Source organism: Lygodium microphyllum, chromosome 12, assembly GCF_053477565.2.
Source record: "Lygodium microphyllum isolate KBCC chromosome 12, Lygodium_microphyllum_v1.1.10, whole genome shotgun sequence".
NCBI classification, from domain to species: Eukaryota; Viridiplantae; Streptophyta; class Polypodiopsida; order Schizaeales; family Lygodiaceae; genus Lygodium; species Lygodium microphyllum.
In genome coordinates, this window is record NC_141146.1 from 114,278,955 (window position 1) to 114,295,923 (window position 16,969).

At 40.5% G+C, this 16,969-nt stretch overlaps 1 protein-coding gene across 1 annotated transcript in view; it reads right to left on the minus strand.

Annotated features, from left to right (window-relative positions):
- The window catches only part of LOC148028176 (suppressor-like protein), a 35,640-nt gene that overhangs the window by 13,757 nt on the left and 4,914 nt on the right, over positions 1 to 16,969 (minus strand). The window contains exons 3-4 of the mRNA XM_087689883.1: positions 16,556 to 16,725; positions 15,918 to 16,111 (exon numbers count right to left, since the gene is read on the minus strand). Coding sequence (XP_087546009.1) covers positions 15,918 to 16,111; positions 16,556 to 16,725 — 364 coding nt within the window. The remainder of the gene's footprint in view (positions 1 to 15,917; positions 16,112 to 16,555; positions 16,726 to 16,969) is intronic.

Consider the following 16,969-nt stretch of genomic DNA (forward strand, 5'->3'; position numbering starts at 1 on the left):
AGCACTCTTCCACTGGATATAGTCCATTTATGTTAATGGATGGGTTTCAGCCTAGAGCTCCTTATACAGAAGGACTGCATAAGAAAAAGGTTCAGGCAGCCAAGGATTTTTTGGAGGATATGAATAGTATGTTAAAATTTGCTCAAGAAAATATTAAGAAAGCTCAAAATCGAGCTAGAGCTTATGCAAATCCTCACCGAAGAGACATCTCCTTTGAAAAAGGAGAATTTGTCTATCTTAAAGTGCCTGAACAAACTAAAACCATGAAAACAGGACAATATCCAAAGCTTTCACCCAGGTATTGTGGTCCTTTCACAATACTTTAAAGTGGGAGAACAGGCTTACAAGCTCCAACTACCTGCTGGTAGTAAAATACATACAGTTTTTCATGTAAGTAAGCTAAGGAAGAAGCTGGGTGATTTGGATAATCTAATCTTAAATGATAACATTGACGAGCTATTAGCCGACCAATCTAATCCACATGAACCAGAAAGAATATTAAATGTTTATAACAGACGAACAAGAAATACTATTTATCAAGGATGTTTGGTCAAATGGAAAGATTATTCAGAAGAAAGCTCAACATGGGAGCGAGTAAGTACCTTAAGGAAAAGGTTTCCCAATTTACAGTTAGACCTCCCAAGTATCGTTTTCAAGGACGAAACCAATTCTTAAGGGGAAGGAAATGTTACATCATTAAGGTAAATTACGGGAAACAGGCGCGAGGGACGACCGTCCAGGGGCCTTGGACACCCGAACGGGATTTAGGGGAGCCTAGAATGAAAGAGAGTCCAAGAATAGGACTCACCAAGAGTTGACAGCTGGCAATCGCATCACGATAGAAGTTGCCAGTAACTATCTAGGCAAGGTTGGAAGAAGAAACGCATCTCATGCCTCTATCTTCAAGTTCGACTCATGAGACGTTCTCACAACGTAAAGACGAATCTAGCTGAGCTTGTATTCATTTCTGCCCATCGTATCAATCAACCTTAGAAAGCATTACTGTGGATATTATTTTTAGCTTACCAAAATCAACAAACAGCAATGAAGGCATATAGACTATTATTAACAAGTTTAGCAAACAGACTCATTTCATTCCAATCAAGAAGACTATCAAGTCTTAACATATGGCAAGGATATTTACTCAACAAATCTTTAAGTATCATGGATTACCACAATCCATTGTGGATGATAGAGATTCACAAACCACTAGTCTCTTTTAGCAAGCTCTTTTTGAAAATTTGGGTATAATGCTTACCTTTTCTTCTTCTTATCATTCTCAAATAGATAGTTAAAGTGAGATAGCTTATCTTACAATATTGAATATGCTAAAGTGCTATCGCCATGAAGCCAACTAACAATTGAAAAAGTATTTACTTTAGGTAGAATATGCCTATGATAATACAATTCATACAAAGCATCATTTTGAGATTATATATGAAAAACCACTCTTATTACCTATTCTCAAAACCGAGGAGATATTTCATGCCAATGAGTTCATACATGATATGGATGCAGCTTTCGCCCAAGTTAAACGAGCTATTCAAAGATCTCATGAAAAACAAACTAAAGCAACAGATAAGCATCGAAGGCAATTGATTTTACAAAAAGAAGATTGGGTGTGATCACAATTTAACAAAGCTCATCTGAGAAGCTCTACCAAGCCTTCATTCCAAGTCACTAAGCTCACAACAAGATCAATTATGTTTGTTACAGGTTACAACTTCTAGACCATTGGAGTATTCGCAATGCTTCTCTTCTAATTTTCATAGTAATAATTGATCGAGTTGGTTAAGTTCAAAGTATACTTCTCATCTACATACTTCTCACAGTATACTAGTCATCTGTATACTTCTCACAGTGACTAGTATACTAGGTACTAACCTCCTAACAGACACACTATCAATGCGATACCTTGGATACATACTGAATAAATCCAAGATCCACTATGTACGAGAGTTGTCCACAACTAGAGGAGTGAAAATGCTATATCCCCCTTGAGCGTTAAGCATTGCTCTAGACCCCCGCTTTGCTAAACTTGACTAAGGCTAATCCAAAGTCAACTCTAACAAAAAAATATCTAAGCAAAGCTGCAATAACTTAGAATGGTTTGTTAAGTCATCCTCTTCCATCCATTTAGCATCCATTGGTGAATACTTCTGACTCTTCACCGCATATCTCTTGGAAACTTTACTTCTAACCTTTCGTTCTTTATGTACCAAAATCTACTCAAGTACTAAGATCTCATCCAACTTGTCAATCTTCGGCTCAATTTCAATAAGTATATCCTTTGACATATCAGCACAAAAGGCTTCAACAAACTAACATGAAAGACATTGTATATCCACCAATGTAGAGGCAATTTCAGCCAATATGCAACGTCGCCAACCCTCTCCAATACTTTGAAGGACCCATAGTATCTCATATCCAACTTCAGATACAATCTCTCTTCCTTTCATCTTTTTCAACCTTGCCTTTTCAAGGCGCAGAGATATATAATTGCTCTCTACAAACTGCAAAGCACATCTATGGCGATCAGTTATTTTCTTTTACTTTTTCTTGTGATCTCCAAAGTGCATACTTTATCTTTGCATAGGCTGCATCCAAGTTTTTCACATAGCGATCAATCTCAAAGATCTTATCCTTAGTATGCAAGATAGGTGCTATCTTCATACCACCCTCAACTGCTTCAAATGAAGCTTTGCTAGTGAAACTATGCACCATATTCTTGTATACAAACTCAACCAACAGCAAATATTGTTGCCGTTGTATCTTATAGTCTAATACATAGCACCTCAAAAGATCCAACGTTGTGGAATTTGCCTCTTCAAACTAACCATCTATCTTGGGACAAAAGGATAATGAGAATTTTAGTATAGTATCCATATTCTCAAACAATTCCTTTCAAAATAAACTGGTCAATCAAGGATCTCGATCATTGACAATGAACTCTCACATACCATGATACTTAAAGATATGCTACAAAAATAAACATGTCATATACTCAATCTTTATTTTCTTCCTCACCGAAGAGAAATGGATCTATTTACTAAATCTACAAATGGTAGTTTATATAGCATCATTCGATGTAGCTGTCCTAGGCAGCTCAAAAATGAAATCCATTATAATGCTCTGTCAAGGCCTATCTAGAATAGAAGAACTTTAACAAGTCCAATAACTTTTGCTTATCATGTTTGACCTAACATACAATGCATGTCCTAACAAACTACTCTACATCACATCTCAAACCTAGCTTGTAAAAGAGATACTCCATTGCCTTGACTGTAACATCAGAGCTCTATGTCCTACACTAAATCTCTAATATCCCCTCTCAGATCCTCAACAAGGCATTAGGCTCCAAGATTTGGAGTTTATCAAAGAACGGTCTAAGGAAGAGCCTTTGTAAACAAACCTACCAAATTATCCTCCATCTTGCAATAAACCACATCAATGGTCTAATCCAAGACCTGCTCCTGAATGAAATGGTTTTATGTCCCAATGTGCTTCAACCTAGCATGGAATATAAGATTCCATGCCAAAGCAATGCAACTCTCATTGTCACAATGCACAATAGTGGGACCTATTTAAGGACAATCAAGCTCTCCTAACAATTGCCAAAGCCACACTATCTCATGTGTGGTAGAAGACGTTGCTTGATACTCCATCTCCGTAGATGATAAGGTAACAATGGGCTACTTCTTACTACTCCAACAGATAGCACTAGCATCCAAAGTGAAGCGATATCCTATCGTTAACCTCTAGTGGTCAACATCTCCAACCCAATTTGAATCCATCCAACCTTGTAGAACCAAGGTTGGACCTCCTATACTTGCTGGATACTAAATACCTAGGTAAGGGTCCCCCTCAAGAATCGCAAAATCCTCAAAGCAACCTATCCATAGCTAGTTTCACTTGTGAACCTTGCAAGCAAACCTATAAGAAAACACAAATCAATCTGAGTGTTAAGGAGCCACATCAATTGCCCAATCGACTGTCTGTAGCAAGTAGCATCCGCCACCAGTGAGTCTACATGGACCATAGCCTTCTAGTTCAAACCCATGACCTGTACGCCTTCTAGTTCAAACCCATGACCTGTACACCTTGGCACGTGGTGAGAAAAAGCCAAGAGACTATAGCCTTCCAATTCAAACCCATGGCCTATACACCTTGCCACATGATGAGGAAAAGCCAAGAGGCTGCTCTCCATATATCTTCTCCTCCAAATCTCCATTAAGGAAGGAAGACTTCACATCAAGCTAATAAACCAGCCATCTTCTATGCCTGGCTAAGGCAAGAGTAGCCCTAATGGAAGCCATCCAAGTTGTAGATACAAAGGTATCATGAAAATCTACCCCTAGCCATTGAGCAAATCCCTTTGCAATGAGCCACGCATTGTGCTTATCCAGAGTACCACCACTATGGTACTTGGAAGTAAAGATCCATTTGACTCCAATCACCTTCCTATGAGTAGGCCAAGGCACAAGATCCCAAGTGTTATTCCGCTCGATCGCATCCATAGCCTTCTTCCAATGTTGTGACTGCAAAGCCTTCTTTTCAGAGGTGGGCTCTCTATCTTACATGGCACGAGACATCAAACAATACCTAGTACAAACAAGCTTGGTAGAGTATGTTTGGTTACTCTAAGATCACCACATTCCATCTTGCAACTACCACTCCTTAGAAACTCCCTCAATCCCTACCTCACGGTATATCACGTGTGTCAAAAGATGACGTACCAGTAAGACAGTAGGGTTGGCGGGGAGGAACACGGAGTAAACTCGATAAACAAGGAGAAGAAAAGAGAAGAGAACAAAACTCATGAAATGATGAAGTTCCGAATCATGAAGTGAATGTGATACAAGGGACCAAGGATGTCGTAGCACAAGGAAGATGATGAAGACAGCCACAAACCACGAATCGCAATGTCCTCCTAAAAGGGTGTGAGAGCAATGGAGAGGCTGGAGAGAAGAGGTGATGAACTGAATGAATCAGCCGTGAGAAATGAATGAGAGAGTGGCCTATAAATAGGCATAGTCAGTCTAGAATGGCACCCCTTTTTTTACTGCAAATCCTAAACGAAAACCCTAAACGCAAACTGTAGGTGGAGGGTGAAGGGTTTCTCAACACCCCCTCTCAAGCCCAAAAAGGGAAACAAGGGAAGAGTGAGCTGGTGATGCAATGCTACATACTGAAGAATGCATATGCAACAGGTGCCACTTGGACAGTGTCCCTCGTGCGGAAATTATTCACTTGCCCAAGCGTCCTAGTACAAAGATGATGAAAACATACAATGCGTAGGAGGAATGTCGGACTTTGTGTGGTACCGAGAACCATAAGGATATGTCCATACTCGATCTCAGGAGGTAGCTCCATGCCAACTGAAGGATGAATAAGATCCATCCTGTAATCTCAGAATACCACCTGAAAGGAGACCTTTGAAGATAATCAGGAGACGGGATGAGTTGTAGAACTCGAACCTCAACCTCAGGAGAGAAGTCACTAACTCTGGGCATCCATGCTAAAAGGAATATGAAGGCCTAGTCACCAAGTCGTGTTGAAGATCCAAGGGCCCCAATCTAGGTAGATCCTCTAGGTCCTGGGTATCAGTAGAAGATATGATTGGTCGAAGACAGCCACCCCAAGAAAGTAGGGGATGGGTAAACAACTTCATGTGGAGTAGGTTCCCCCTCTAAGGTGGAAGGTGGAGGGGCCCTTGCTGAAGTCAAAGAAAAAGTAGATGCCCCCTCTAAGGGCAAAGAAATAACATCCCCCTCTGAAATAGATAGGAAATCCAAAAACTCATGAATCACAGACTCCGAAATGTCTAATGACAAAGGAAGTGCCGCAGCCAGAAAGCACCTAGAAGTGGCCTCTCGAACCTGAGTGGAAGAGAGTGGGAAAGGAGGAGGCTCAGGATGAGCCAAGGGTGGGGAACAGTTGTTGTCTCTCAGTGGAGCAAACTGGGTAGTCGAAGAAGAGGAAGAAGTCGAGCAGTCACTGTCTCTCGAAGAACCGGATTGATGAGGAGACGGTATCAAACAATCAATGTCTCTCGATGGAGCGGATTGTAGGGTCGTAGGTCTTGGAAGCCACTGTACCTGAAAATAAGTGGAAGAAGACTGCTGTTGGCATTGCGACAATCTCCAAGAGATCGTAGCGGGAAAGGAGGAGGCTCAGGATGAGCCAAGGGTAGGGAACAGTCGCTGTCTCTCAGTGGAGTAGACTGAGTAGTCGAAGAAGAGGAAGAAGTCGAGCACTCACTGTCTCTCGAAGAAGCGGACTAATGAGGAGACGGTATCAAACAATCGCCGTCTCTCGGTGGAGCGGATTGTAGGGTCGTAGGTCGTGAAAGCCACTGTGCCTAAAAATAAGTGGGAGAAGACTGCCGTTGGCATTGCGACAATCTCCAAGAGATCATAGCGTCAATCAATCCTCCATGTGTTTGAAAGGACTTAGTGCACATCGGATACGTCTTATTGCCTCCAGCGTAGTACTCTAATAGCCGATGCAGAACGATCTCTGTGGCCCAGAAAGGAGAGGTGGCACAAGGAGTAAATGTCGAAGTCAACAAGCATCGCTGGTGTGGCCGATGATACCACAGTAGGAGCACCCAGTAGTCTGGTCATCTGTTGGTAAAGAAGCCATGGATACCAGTGTGCCTTGCTAAAGAAGGAAGAGGTGAAAGAGGTCAGCCACGAACCATGAACCGCAATATCCGCCTCAAGGGGTGTAAGGGCAGTGTGAAGCACGAACTACAATGTCTGCCGCAAGGGGTGGAAGGGCAATGGAAGGGCTGGAAGTGAGCTGACAGTGAGAGAAGGATGCTACCAACAATAAGAGATAGCAACCAATAGAAAAACGCAGGTGAGGAGAGAGAAAGAGTAAAAACGTAGGCAGGACAACCTGCAGGAGAGAGAAAGACTTAAAATGCAGGCAACAGGACTGTGACGACGTGGCAAGCTGTACGACAATAGGTCTGCACAGGAACATTAGTCGCCTGGGTGGAATCAGCTCTATATTGCATGAAGAGGGCTGGAAATCATGCGCCAGCTGATGGAGACAACAATGGACAACTTCGACTGAGATGTCCTCCGCAAACGAGGTGTGGACAATAAGCTGAAACACCTGAAATCTGCAAAAACGAGATTTTGATGCAACGGAAGAAAAAGAGAAGTGGATGCCGCCGGTCTTTGCCTTCACTGGAGTGGAGAATCTTTGCCGCTGTTTGCGCAGATCCAACTTTGATACCATGTCAAAAGATAATATACCAGTGAGACAATAGGATTGGCAGGGAGAAACACGAAGTGAGCTCGGCAAACATGGAGAAGAGAAGAGAAGAGAGAAAAAAACTCTGATGAATGGAATGATGAAGTTCCGAATCATGGAATGAATGTGATACAAGGGACCAAGGGTGTCATAGCACAATGAAGATGATGAAGACAACCACAAACCACGAATCGCAATGTCCTCCTGAAGGGGTGTGAGGGCAGTGGAGAGGATAGGGAGAAGAGGTGACGGACTGAATGAATCAGCCGTGAGAAATGAATGAGAGAGTGGCCTATAAATAGGCATAGTCAACCTAGGATGGTGCCCTTTTTCGGGCTGCAAACCCTAAACGCAAAACGCAGAAACATAAAAATGTAAACTGCAGGTGAAAGGTGAAGGGCTTCTCAACAGCATGCCCAACAAGGAGGTCGATATTCCCCACACTACTATGCCTCTATCCAGGTCTCTAGAATGTCTATTAGGACCGGCTCAACAAGCAAATCGGGTGGTGAATCAATCTCCTCCCCCAATAATGATGGAACCTCATGAGGCAAAAGCTCCAAAGGCACTAGATTAGATACCCAAGTGTCACCTAGATCTCCAAGTACCAAGGTGCTCAATACTCCCCTCCCCCTCTACAACGGAAAACTCCATGAGCCAAGCATTTCAACTTGTGTATACCTCTTGTGAAACGTGATAATAAAACATGTATCCCTAAGACTACGAGCTATATAACCCATGAACACTTGTTGTTTGAAAGCCAACTCAAACTTCTCTCTCTATTTCTTCGAAATGTGAACATAAGCATCATACTCAAACATCCTAAAATAAAACATATTAGGCTTTTGCCCAAAGTAAGCCTCAAAAAATGTCATACCAACCATGACAAATATAGGGGATCAATTAAGGATATGGACAACAATGGCAACTTTTCTGCCCATAGATACTAAGGTATCATATGATGCTCCATCATATTCCGCACCATCTCAATCACATTGCAACTCTTCCACTCCAATATACATTTCTCCTAAGGTGTACTCCTGTTGGTAAACTCTTGGTGAATGCCATGATCTACACAAAACCTGGCTAGCACATTGGAGACAAACTCCCCTTCTTTGTTAAACATAGGAACTTGAGTTTCTTGCTAAACCTACTCTTCTCAAAGATCAACCAATCCTTAAAGTGTAAGAATGCTTCTAAATTCGGCTCCAAGAAATACACACAAGTCATCCTACTAAAACCACCAATAATTGACATAAACTCCACTTAAGGGACTCCATCCACATCAATCTATATAAGTCTATTGACAAAAACTCCAAGGGTTGCTTAGTTGTATGTGAAGCCTTGCTGGGAATCGCATCTCTATGCTACTTGCCACAAATGTAAAATATACATAGGCGGTGGCTCACCCCAATCTCTAGCCATCCTTGCACAAGCTGACCACGAGTGAGGTCGCTAAATTGAGCACATGCCATTGCAAGGCTTAAGTCTATGACAAAAGGAAAAAAGAAGTAAAAGTTGATGAAGTCTATATCTTGTAGACTCCATTCTTGAAACAAGCCTTTCTTCTCAAATTGGGTTATATATAACCTAATTAAGCACTTAATTACGACAACTAACAAATTCACAAAACTGATATACATACTTTACCATACAATCTTGGATATTGTAAAGCCTATTGGCCCCAAAACTAGTGCTGCTTATGGTTTTTCTTTAACTTTTATTACAAATGGATAGAGTACAGCTGAGATCCTCTAATCTCCTTCACTAATCCAAGTGTCTCTTACTATCAAAACTTACCAACAAGCCTCAAAACAATTTTCGCCTTGGTTTGCTTAGGGATTGGCCTTTTGTCTACTCTTTGAAAGACAAATTCAACCCCAAATCTGATTTTGGCTAGTGGGTCTCTTAAATCTACCTAAAATTCCTCAATTTCAGCTGTTGGAATTCAAGTCCTAGGCCCTCAATTTAGGGCACCATCTTAAGGCAGCTGTCAAAACCCTAATTGCTGCTGTAAAATAGGATTTACAACAAAAGTTAACTGAAATCTCTTTCTCTAATGGCTCAAATTGCTGGAAAACACTAAGATAACTTGAAAGATGGCTACGGAATGAGAGAGACATTTTAGAGTTTCATCGCAAGAAATGCTAAAAAGCTACTGCTGCCATATTCAAACAACCATGGAAGCTGTCTTGTCATCTACAACTTAGGACTACCAAAAAGATTGTTGCACCCTCTTATATGCTATTATCTGCACTAGAAGGATCTTGGGCTACTGCCACCTGCTCCTGGAGGGCTCTAAACTACTATCACATGCTATAGGATTGATCCCTAGTGGCTGCAAATCACATTAGCAGTCTCTCCTTGCTCTCTAATAGTCTCCTCCACTCCCATATTGACTGGAATAGACTTTCACCAACCCCTAAAAACGTTTTTTTCAACTTGCATTGGCAAGTTTTTTCAAGTGACAACCTTCTAATCACATTTTTCAGCATTATTTAACTTATTAAATTAATTTTCATAATATTAACTTTTAAAATAATTAATTCTAAAAATTAATTTAATAATTATTCTAGTGCTCAAAAAATTAATTTCACCAATCAATAATTAAATTGGCTAGGTCAATTTGTCTTGCAAATATCTCTAAGTAATTACTAGCCCTTAGACCAACATTAATTAATTAATTAATGACTAATCTCTAATGTCACCACTAACATTAATGGCCAATAAACTAGTCTAGACCAAAATCAAACACCAAGTACCACCTAGTACTCGTTAGGCATAACTTATTACAACTTTTGCCTTTAGCACCAACTAAAATCTTGGGATCCTAGGTTCCACACTATAAAAAAGTTGACTTACACGTCACATATGCAAGTCACTTTAGCACATTTGATTAACTTTTAATCAAATGCTAGGCAAAGCAATAAAATTTCACATCCTCGTGACAATTCTCCTCATGACCTACAAAAAGAACCTGTCAAGAAGCTCCATCAAGAACTCAAAAAGAGTCCTTATCAAACTCTACCATAAGACCAAGAGCACAAATCTTGCTCACTAAAAGAAAATGATATTCCAAACCTGGCACATAGAGAACTTCTAATGTGTCTGCATCATCTTGTCCATCCGGAATTAGCTGCATATCACCTTCGCCTTTGGTAAAAACACTAACTTTCACCTAGGAGAATTTGCCCATGTATCGGATGCATACGGGTAATAGCATTTGAACGAGTCATGTGGCAAGAAGTGCCACTATCCACAATCCACTCACAAGACTAGGAGGCCAATATCGCTCCATCAATGGCCGTCAAAGAAGCATCCTCGATCATCTCCTACTAGAGAAAGGTAGCCAATGAAGGAGCCACCACCACTAGAGTCCTTCCTAGTTTTCTCATTCTTAGTTTCTTTATCATTGTCGTGCAATCCTTCTTCCAATGATCTATCTTGCCACAAATATGATATATACACTCTTCGGCTTTTACATAATCTTCATATCCTTTCTCTTCTCCTTCTTGTTTTTTCTCTTCTATTGGAAAGACAGTAGATTGTCTTGTGAATGCCTCTAACTTGAGAGTGTTTTGAGCTTTGAGTTGTTCCTCTTGGTCCATGACCATTAAAACCACCTCCTCCCCACTTGAGGATATCTATCCACCCAAATATATTAGATCAAGCTAGTAACTGCAAAAGAAGAGTTATTGTCACAAGGACGAGAAATTTTGAGATACTTTAATCTTGCCAATAACATTTGATTAAGTTATTAATCAAATGTGCAAGGTTGTTAGCACATGTGATACACATGGCAATTATTTCATGATGGTAACAAGCTGAGGACCTTGAGGATGCAATGAGTGCCAAAGGCAAAAGTTGTAAAAATTTTCGTTCTAGTACTCAAAAATTTAATTCCACCTGCCAATAATTAAATTGGCTAGGCCAATGTCTTCCAAGTGTCCTTGAGCAGTTATTAACCCTTAGACGAGCATTAATTAATTAATTAATGCCTAATCTCTAATATCACCATTGACATTAGTGGCCAATAAATTGGTCTAGACCCATATCTAACGTCAGGTACCACCTGGTACCAATCAGACATAACTTATTACAACTTTTGCCTTTGGCATCCACTGCATCCTCGAGATCCTTCGCCTATAAACATGAAATAACTACCTTGCACATCACATGTACTAACAAACTTGCACATTTGATTAATAACTAAATCAAATGTTATCGGCAAGATTAAAGCATCTCAAAATTTCACATCCCCATGACAATTATCACTATGTCCTTTAAGGTATTCACCTTCACTACATTTTGGACTTGCATTTGCAATTGTCGAAGCTTATTAACATGCTCCTGTATGAAAGCCAACTTGAATGAGTTCAACGTCCGCATCTTGGAGACACATCATGAGCTATAGGATGGTTGATAGCCTCGGTCACGAGGCTCCACCAAAACATAGGACTCCAAAATGGTAAGCATCATTACTTGCCAAGTACGGTAATTCTCTCCGTCGAGCTTCTCATCGAAAGAAAGAGCTAGTAACATGGAGACCTTACCATCCATAATAGCCTGAAACTCCATGTCGATCTCAAAAAACATTGTCACCTAAATAACCTACACAAAAACAAGAGCAAACCCCTCTGACTCTACAAAGGGTGCCTATTAAGGCTTCTTCTACTCATCCCAAGCTTGTTTCAATAGCCAAAGGCAATGAAAACTCAAAATCTGCTCCAAACGGCTGAAAATACGACCTTCTTCTCTCCTCAAACAGTAAAAACCTGCAAAAAACAGCAACTTCAATCCTTTCCCATGTTTCATCTATTTACCTCAACCTTCGAACGTTGAAAATGCAAACTTTTATCACACTGAAATCTCCTGTTCAAGTCTGCCCACAATCAACCAGCCCTTCAACACTACTTTGATACCATGTCAGAGTGCAACAAATACAAAAGCATATGACCAGCCCAAAAGAAAATGAGCACGAGAGAAGAGACAAAGAGAAAAGAGATAGTAGAACCTAAAATCCTACAATAGAAGAATGCTGAAATGAAAAATGTAGATGTGTACATGGGCTGTCAAATGTATCTCCACAAGCAGCTCTCTCTCTCCACCTAAAGAGACAAGTGAAGAATGACAGGTGCAAGCTGTCTATAAATGGGTATGAAAAAAGTAAAAAAAATATTAGGTTGACTGCCAAAAAACTAGCCAACTGCTACACAAATTCAATCACTAAAGAAAATCATACTGAAATATTGCGCAATGAATGTGAGCTGCCACATGGCATGAAACCAACCTTCCTTCTCAGACAGGGTTGTAATACCTAATTAAGCACTTAATCATAGCAATAAATAAATGAGCATAAACTGAAATGCACACTTTACCTTGACAATCTTGGATTGTAGACACCCTGTTGGCCCCAAGACTCACACCCCTTGTGATGTTTCTTTAGTTTATATTGCAATTGGATGGAGTACAACCAAAATTACACAATCTCCTCCACTAATCCCAAAGCCCCTTTCCAAACCGATTAGCAAGTCTTCCGAGCAAATTTACCCCTTAAATTTCACCCAAGACTTGTAGAAATTGGATCCACGATTGGCCAAATGGAGCTGGCATCTGAAATCCCCAACAATTCCTTAAATTACAGGTGTTGATTTCAATGTACAATGCTCGTGACTCATTGGGACAGGTCCCAAGGTGGCTGCTAAACCCTAATCGCTGCAAAAATTTAGGGTTTACAGCTGATCTAGCTGTGATCTTCTTTCTCCAAATGATTGAGAAATACTGAGAGAACCTAAGAAAGGTGAAAGAATGCTAGAGAGAGAGACCCTTGATTTTAATCGCAATAAAACCCTCAAATTGACTACTGCTGCTTTGATCAGCCTCAAACGATGCCCCTTGCTACCAAGAGGAGCATCTAATGCTATTGTCAATCCTTGGCTGCTGTCACCTGTACCTAGAAGCTTCAAAACTGCAATCACCTGGCCCTGCTCAATTTTTTCATGTTGTTTCTTGCCCTACAAGGTCCTCAAATGGCTGAAAACTAAACCAGCAGCTGCTCCTTACTCTATCCCACAGGCTGAATACACTAAATGGCTCTTCACGAGCCCCAAAAACGTTTTTCTCACTTGCATGGGTATTTCTACCAAGTGGGAGCCTTCTAGTCCCACTTTCCAACATTTTTCAACCATTAAATTAATTTTTAAAATTAATTAATTTTAAAAATTAACTTCAATCCTTCTGACCTTGCCCAAAATTAAATGTCCCATCCATAATTAAATTGGCTAGGCCACTGCAACCAGGAGTGGTCCCCAACCTCAATTGACCCTTAGGCTAGCATTAATTAATTAATTAATGCCTAGTCCTTAGTGTCACTATTAACACTTAATGGCCAATTAATTGTCCTAGGGTCAAAATTGACACCATAACTTGCCACAACTTTTGCCTTTGACATCCACTAACTCCTCGAGGTCCTTGACCATCAACCATGAAGTAACTGCCATGTGCAGTGCTTTACAATCTTGCACATTTGATTATTAAATTAATCAAATGTTACTAGCAAGATTTAAGCATTTCACAAATTTCACATCCATGTGACATGGCACCCTACATGGCCTATCTAGCCTACCCAACTACCCGAAATTATTGGTAATGGCCTGTAGACTGCATAGAACTGTCTAACCTGATAAATAGGGAATTGCGTAATTGTGCTTGAGAGTGCTGACTGTACAACAGTAACCTGCCAATGCCTGTCCAGGGGATGAATAAATCTATAACATTTTGGAGAGCTGACTATGTTTTCTCCTCCAAATAGTGTGCATTTCCAATGTTTGTGCTCACCTGCCAGCTGTTGATCACTCCCCAAACTGCTGCAATTTTTACTGGCCTGCCATGTCATCATTCCACTGCATTTATTGCAGTTGGATTGCATTAAATGCAGTTGGCCAATTTTCCCAGGTTGCCCAACTCAGTAGTTGGCCAGGTTATCAGAGTGGCTGGGCAGATTATTCTTCTCTCTCTCGCAGGTGCTTCAACAGTTGGCCGTAGTCTTCTCCATCTCCAACGCGGACTGCAGGCTACACACTCACCATCTCCGTCACCATCACAGCTTACAGGTACTGTCATCATTATTCAACCTGATCCAGTGCCCTCACTAATGCCAAATTTGGGTTTTTGGGGGGGGGGGGGGGGGGGGGGGAAGGGAAAGTAATCAAAAAGTGGCCACGAATGTGTCCCACCTTGTTCCACTCTTTAATACTTTAGGCATTATCTATTAAAGAATGGCTTCAAAGCTGAACAGCTGAACCTCAGCATATGGAGAGCTCTATATCCCATTTGGACTAATGATGGTCTTTATTATGCTCCCCACAAGAGAACTCTTTAGTTCCTGAATCCTAAGATTCATCATGAAAATCATCGTAAGAGAGATATGGATGCAGTCATCAAGATTCTCTGAGAGCAGCTGCACTGAAGTCAACGGAGAAGCTCAACTTGATACGTTGATATTTTGCACTTGATGCAGATCATCTCACCTTGTATTTGGGATGGCTAAATTATCCAAGCCCTCAACCTTTCCACCTTTCCTTTTCAAGATTCTCCCCCATGTTCTCCCTCATTTGAGAATGAAGATTGTATCTTTTACCACACTCGCACTTTCTTCGTGGATTTTCATTCCTGTTGACCTATCCCACACAGCTATATGAAGTATACCCAGAAAGATGTGTGCTCATATTATGCTGTACTGCAGATAGTATATTTTATCAGTGTAAAAAGAAAAAGGAAAGAGAGAGATTAGGGTGGAAAGCAAGGAAAATTAATGGAGTAACTTCATCATACCATACATGCAAGGACAGATGGAATAGAAATAATAAGAACTTGGGAAAGCAGAAAAAGGCAGATTTGGAAAGGGAGAGAGTAGGGTGGAGAGCAAGGAAATGGATGATATGACTTTATCATACTGTACAAGGGCAAATGAAAGAGAAATGACAGAGAAGCTAAGAAAGGGACGAAAGGTAGGTTTGGAACATCCACCACACTGGTGCCTCAATGCTACAATAGGAAAAAGCATAGGGAAAACAATACATCTGGAGGATTAAAATGTAGCAAAGCTAGTGTAGAAGTGACTCTGAGGTCAGGTAGCTTAATAATGAGGTTTCCTTTTGAAGCTTAGGTCACGTGTCCAATGTTGACTGCAGGTTATGTCTACTTTGGCAAATTTCTTTGCCATCTGTCCCAAACCCAAGCTAATAATGCCTTATATGACAGGTTGATTACCTCACGTCTCTGGTCAGCCACTTGGTGTTAATTTAGCAAGAAAAATGACAAATAACAGGAAGTCACACTTAAAATTGCATTCTCAGGTATGCTATCAAGATGAAAGACTCCACATGGATGCTTACTTTACAAGCACACAAAAAAAAGACTGTCCTCTAAAGGAAAAGTTGCAGAAGCTATCTCCTGTGCTATGTATATGAGAAAAACTTAATCAATGAACCTCAGCTGAAGTGACCACCATGACAAGATAAAGGTTAAAACTACACACAAAACATAGATCAAGCATCCAAAGATCCTTCCCAATATGTCCTCTAGAAGACTAATTAAACTCATCAGCTTGAAGCTGCATAATGGCCTGGTTGAGAGTCCCGACTCCTTACCATGGACCCCCCTGTGTCAGTTTTTTCTGTTTGAACGAAGCTCTTAGCGAGACTAGAAGAACCCAATTCCTTGCTAAGTGCCTCTGAATATTCCTCCATAAAAACCACGTTTTTCCTGTTGTGTCCTTTGGTTGAGAAATCTTTCGCCAAAGCATTTACTTGATCTTCATCCGATTCATCATTCTCACTATAATCTGTCAAAGAGAAAATAACAATACTCTTTTCAATGCTACTCCTGGAATAATGTGAATATTTTGGGTGCATGTATACAAGCTTAAGAGTGAGAAATCAAGTAGAAACATGGAAATCGATCCATCACTAATGCATGATATTTCCAAGCAGTGAGCTCTTCGACAAAAAGATGTACATGCCATCCTTCATGGTCACTTCATGTCTCAAATAGATGCGCTTACATGCTCTCATGCATTCCTGCATTCATTATTAGACAATGCAATAAAGAGGATAGCCTATAATACATTAACCAAAGGACTGAAACCACGGCATGAGAACACAGAATAAATACCTCAATATTTCAGCTTCAGAACCTTTTATCCAATAACTTTAATCACAACGGGAAAGCTTTCAAGAGAATGGATGAAGTTTCACATTTCATTCAAGCAGACAAGAGTAGCACATACCAAAATCCATGTCTGAAGAAGAGGTATCCATTTCTTCCAGTCCTTCATCCTGTGCTTCAAATGTGCCTGTTTCAGAGGACCCCGCAACTGATCCAAACGCGGAGTTAAGCTCTTTGAAAAACCTTCCCATTCTTATGGATACAGAATCATCATCTCCTTTGATCTCATTTCTGTATACAATCAGGATAAATGAGCTGAGCAATTTAAGCTTGAGCAAATCGTTCTGTAGTGAAATTTTGTCAACAAATTTACCCAGCAATGGTTTTGGTAAAACCAGTACAGAATCTGAGCACAAAGAATTCCAATTTAAAGCAAGAAGTTACACATGTGAAAGCATTTGGATTAACCCACTTAAAAGGATATTTAACAGCAGGATTAAAACTGACAGAAAACAAGAAGAAAAGAACAGATATA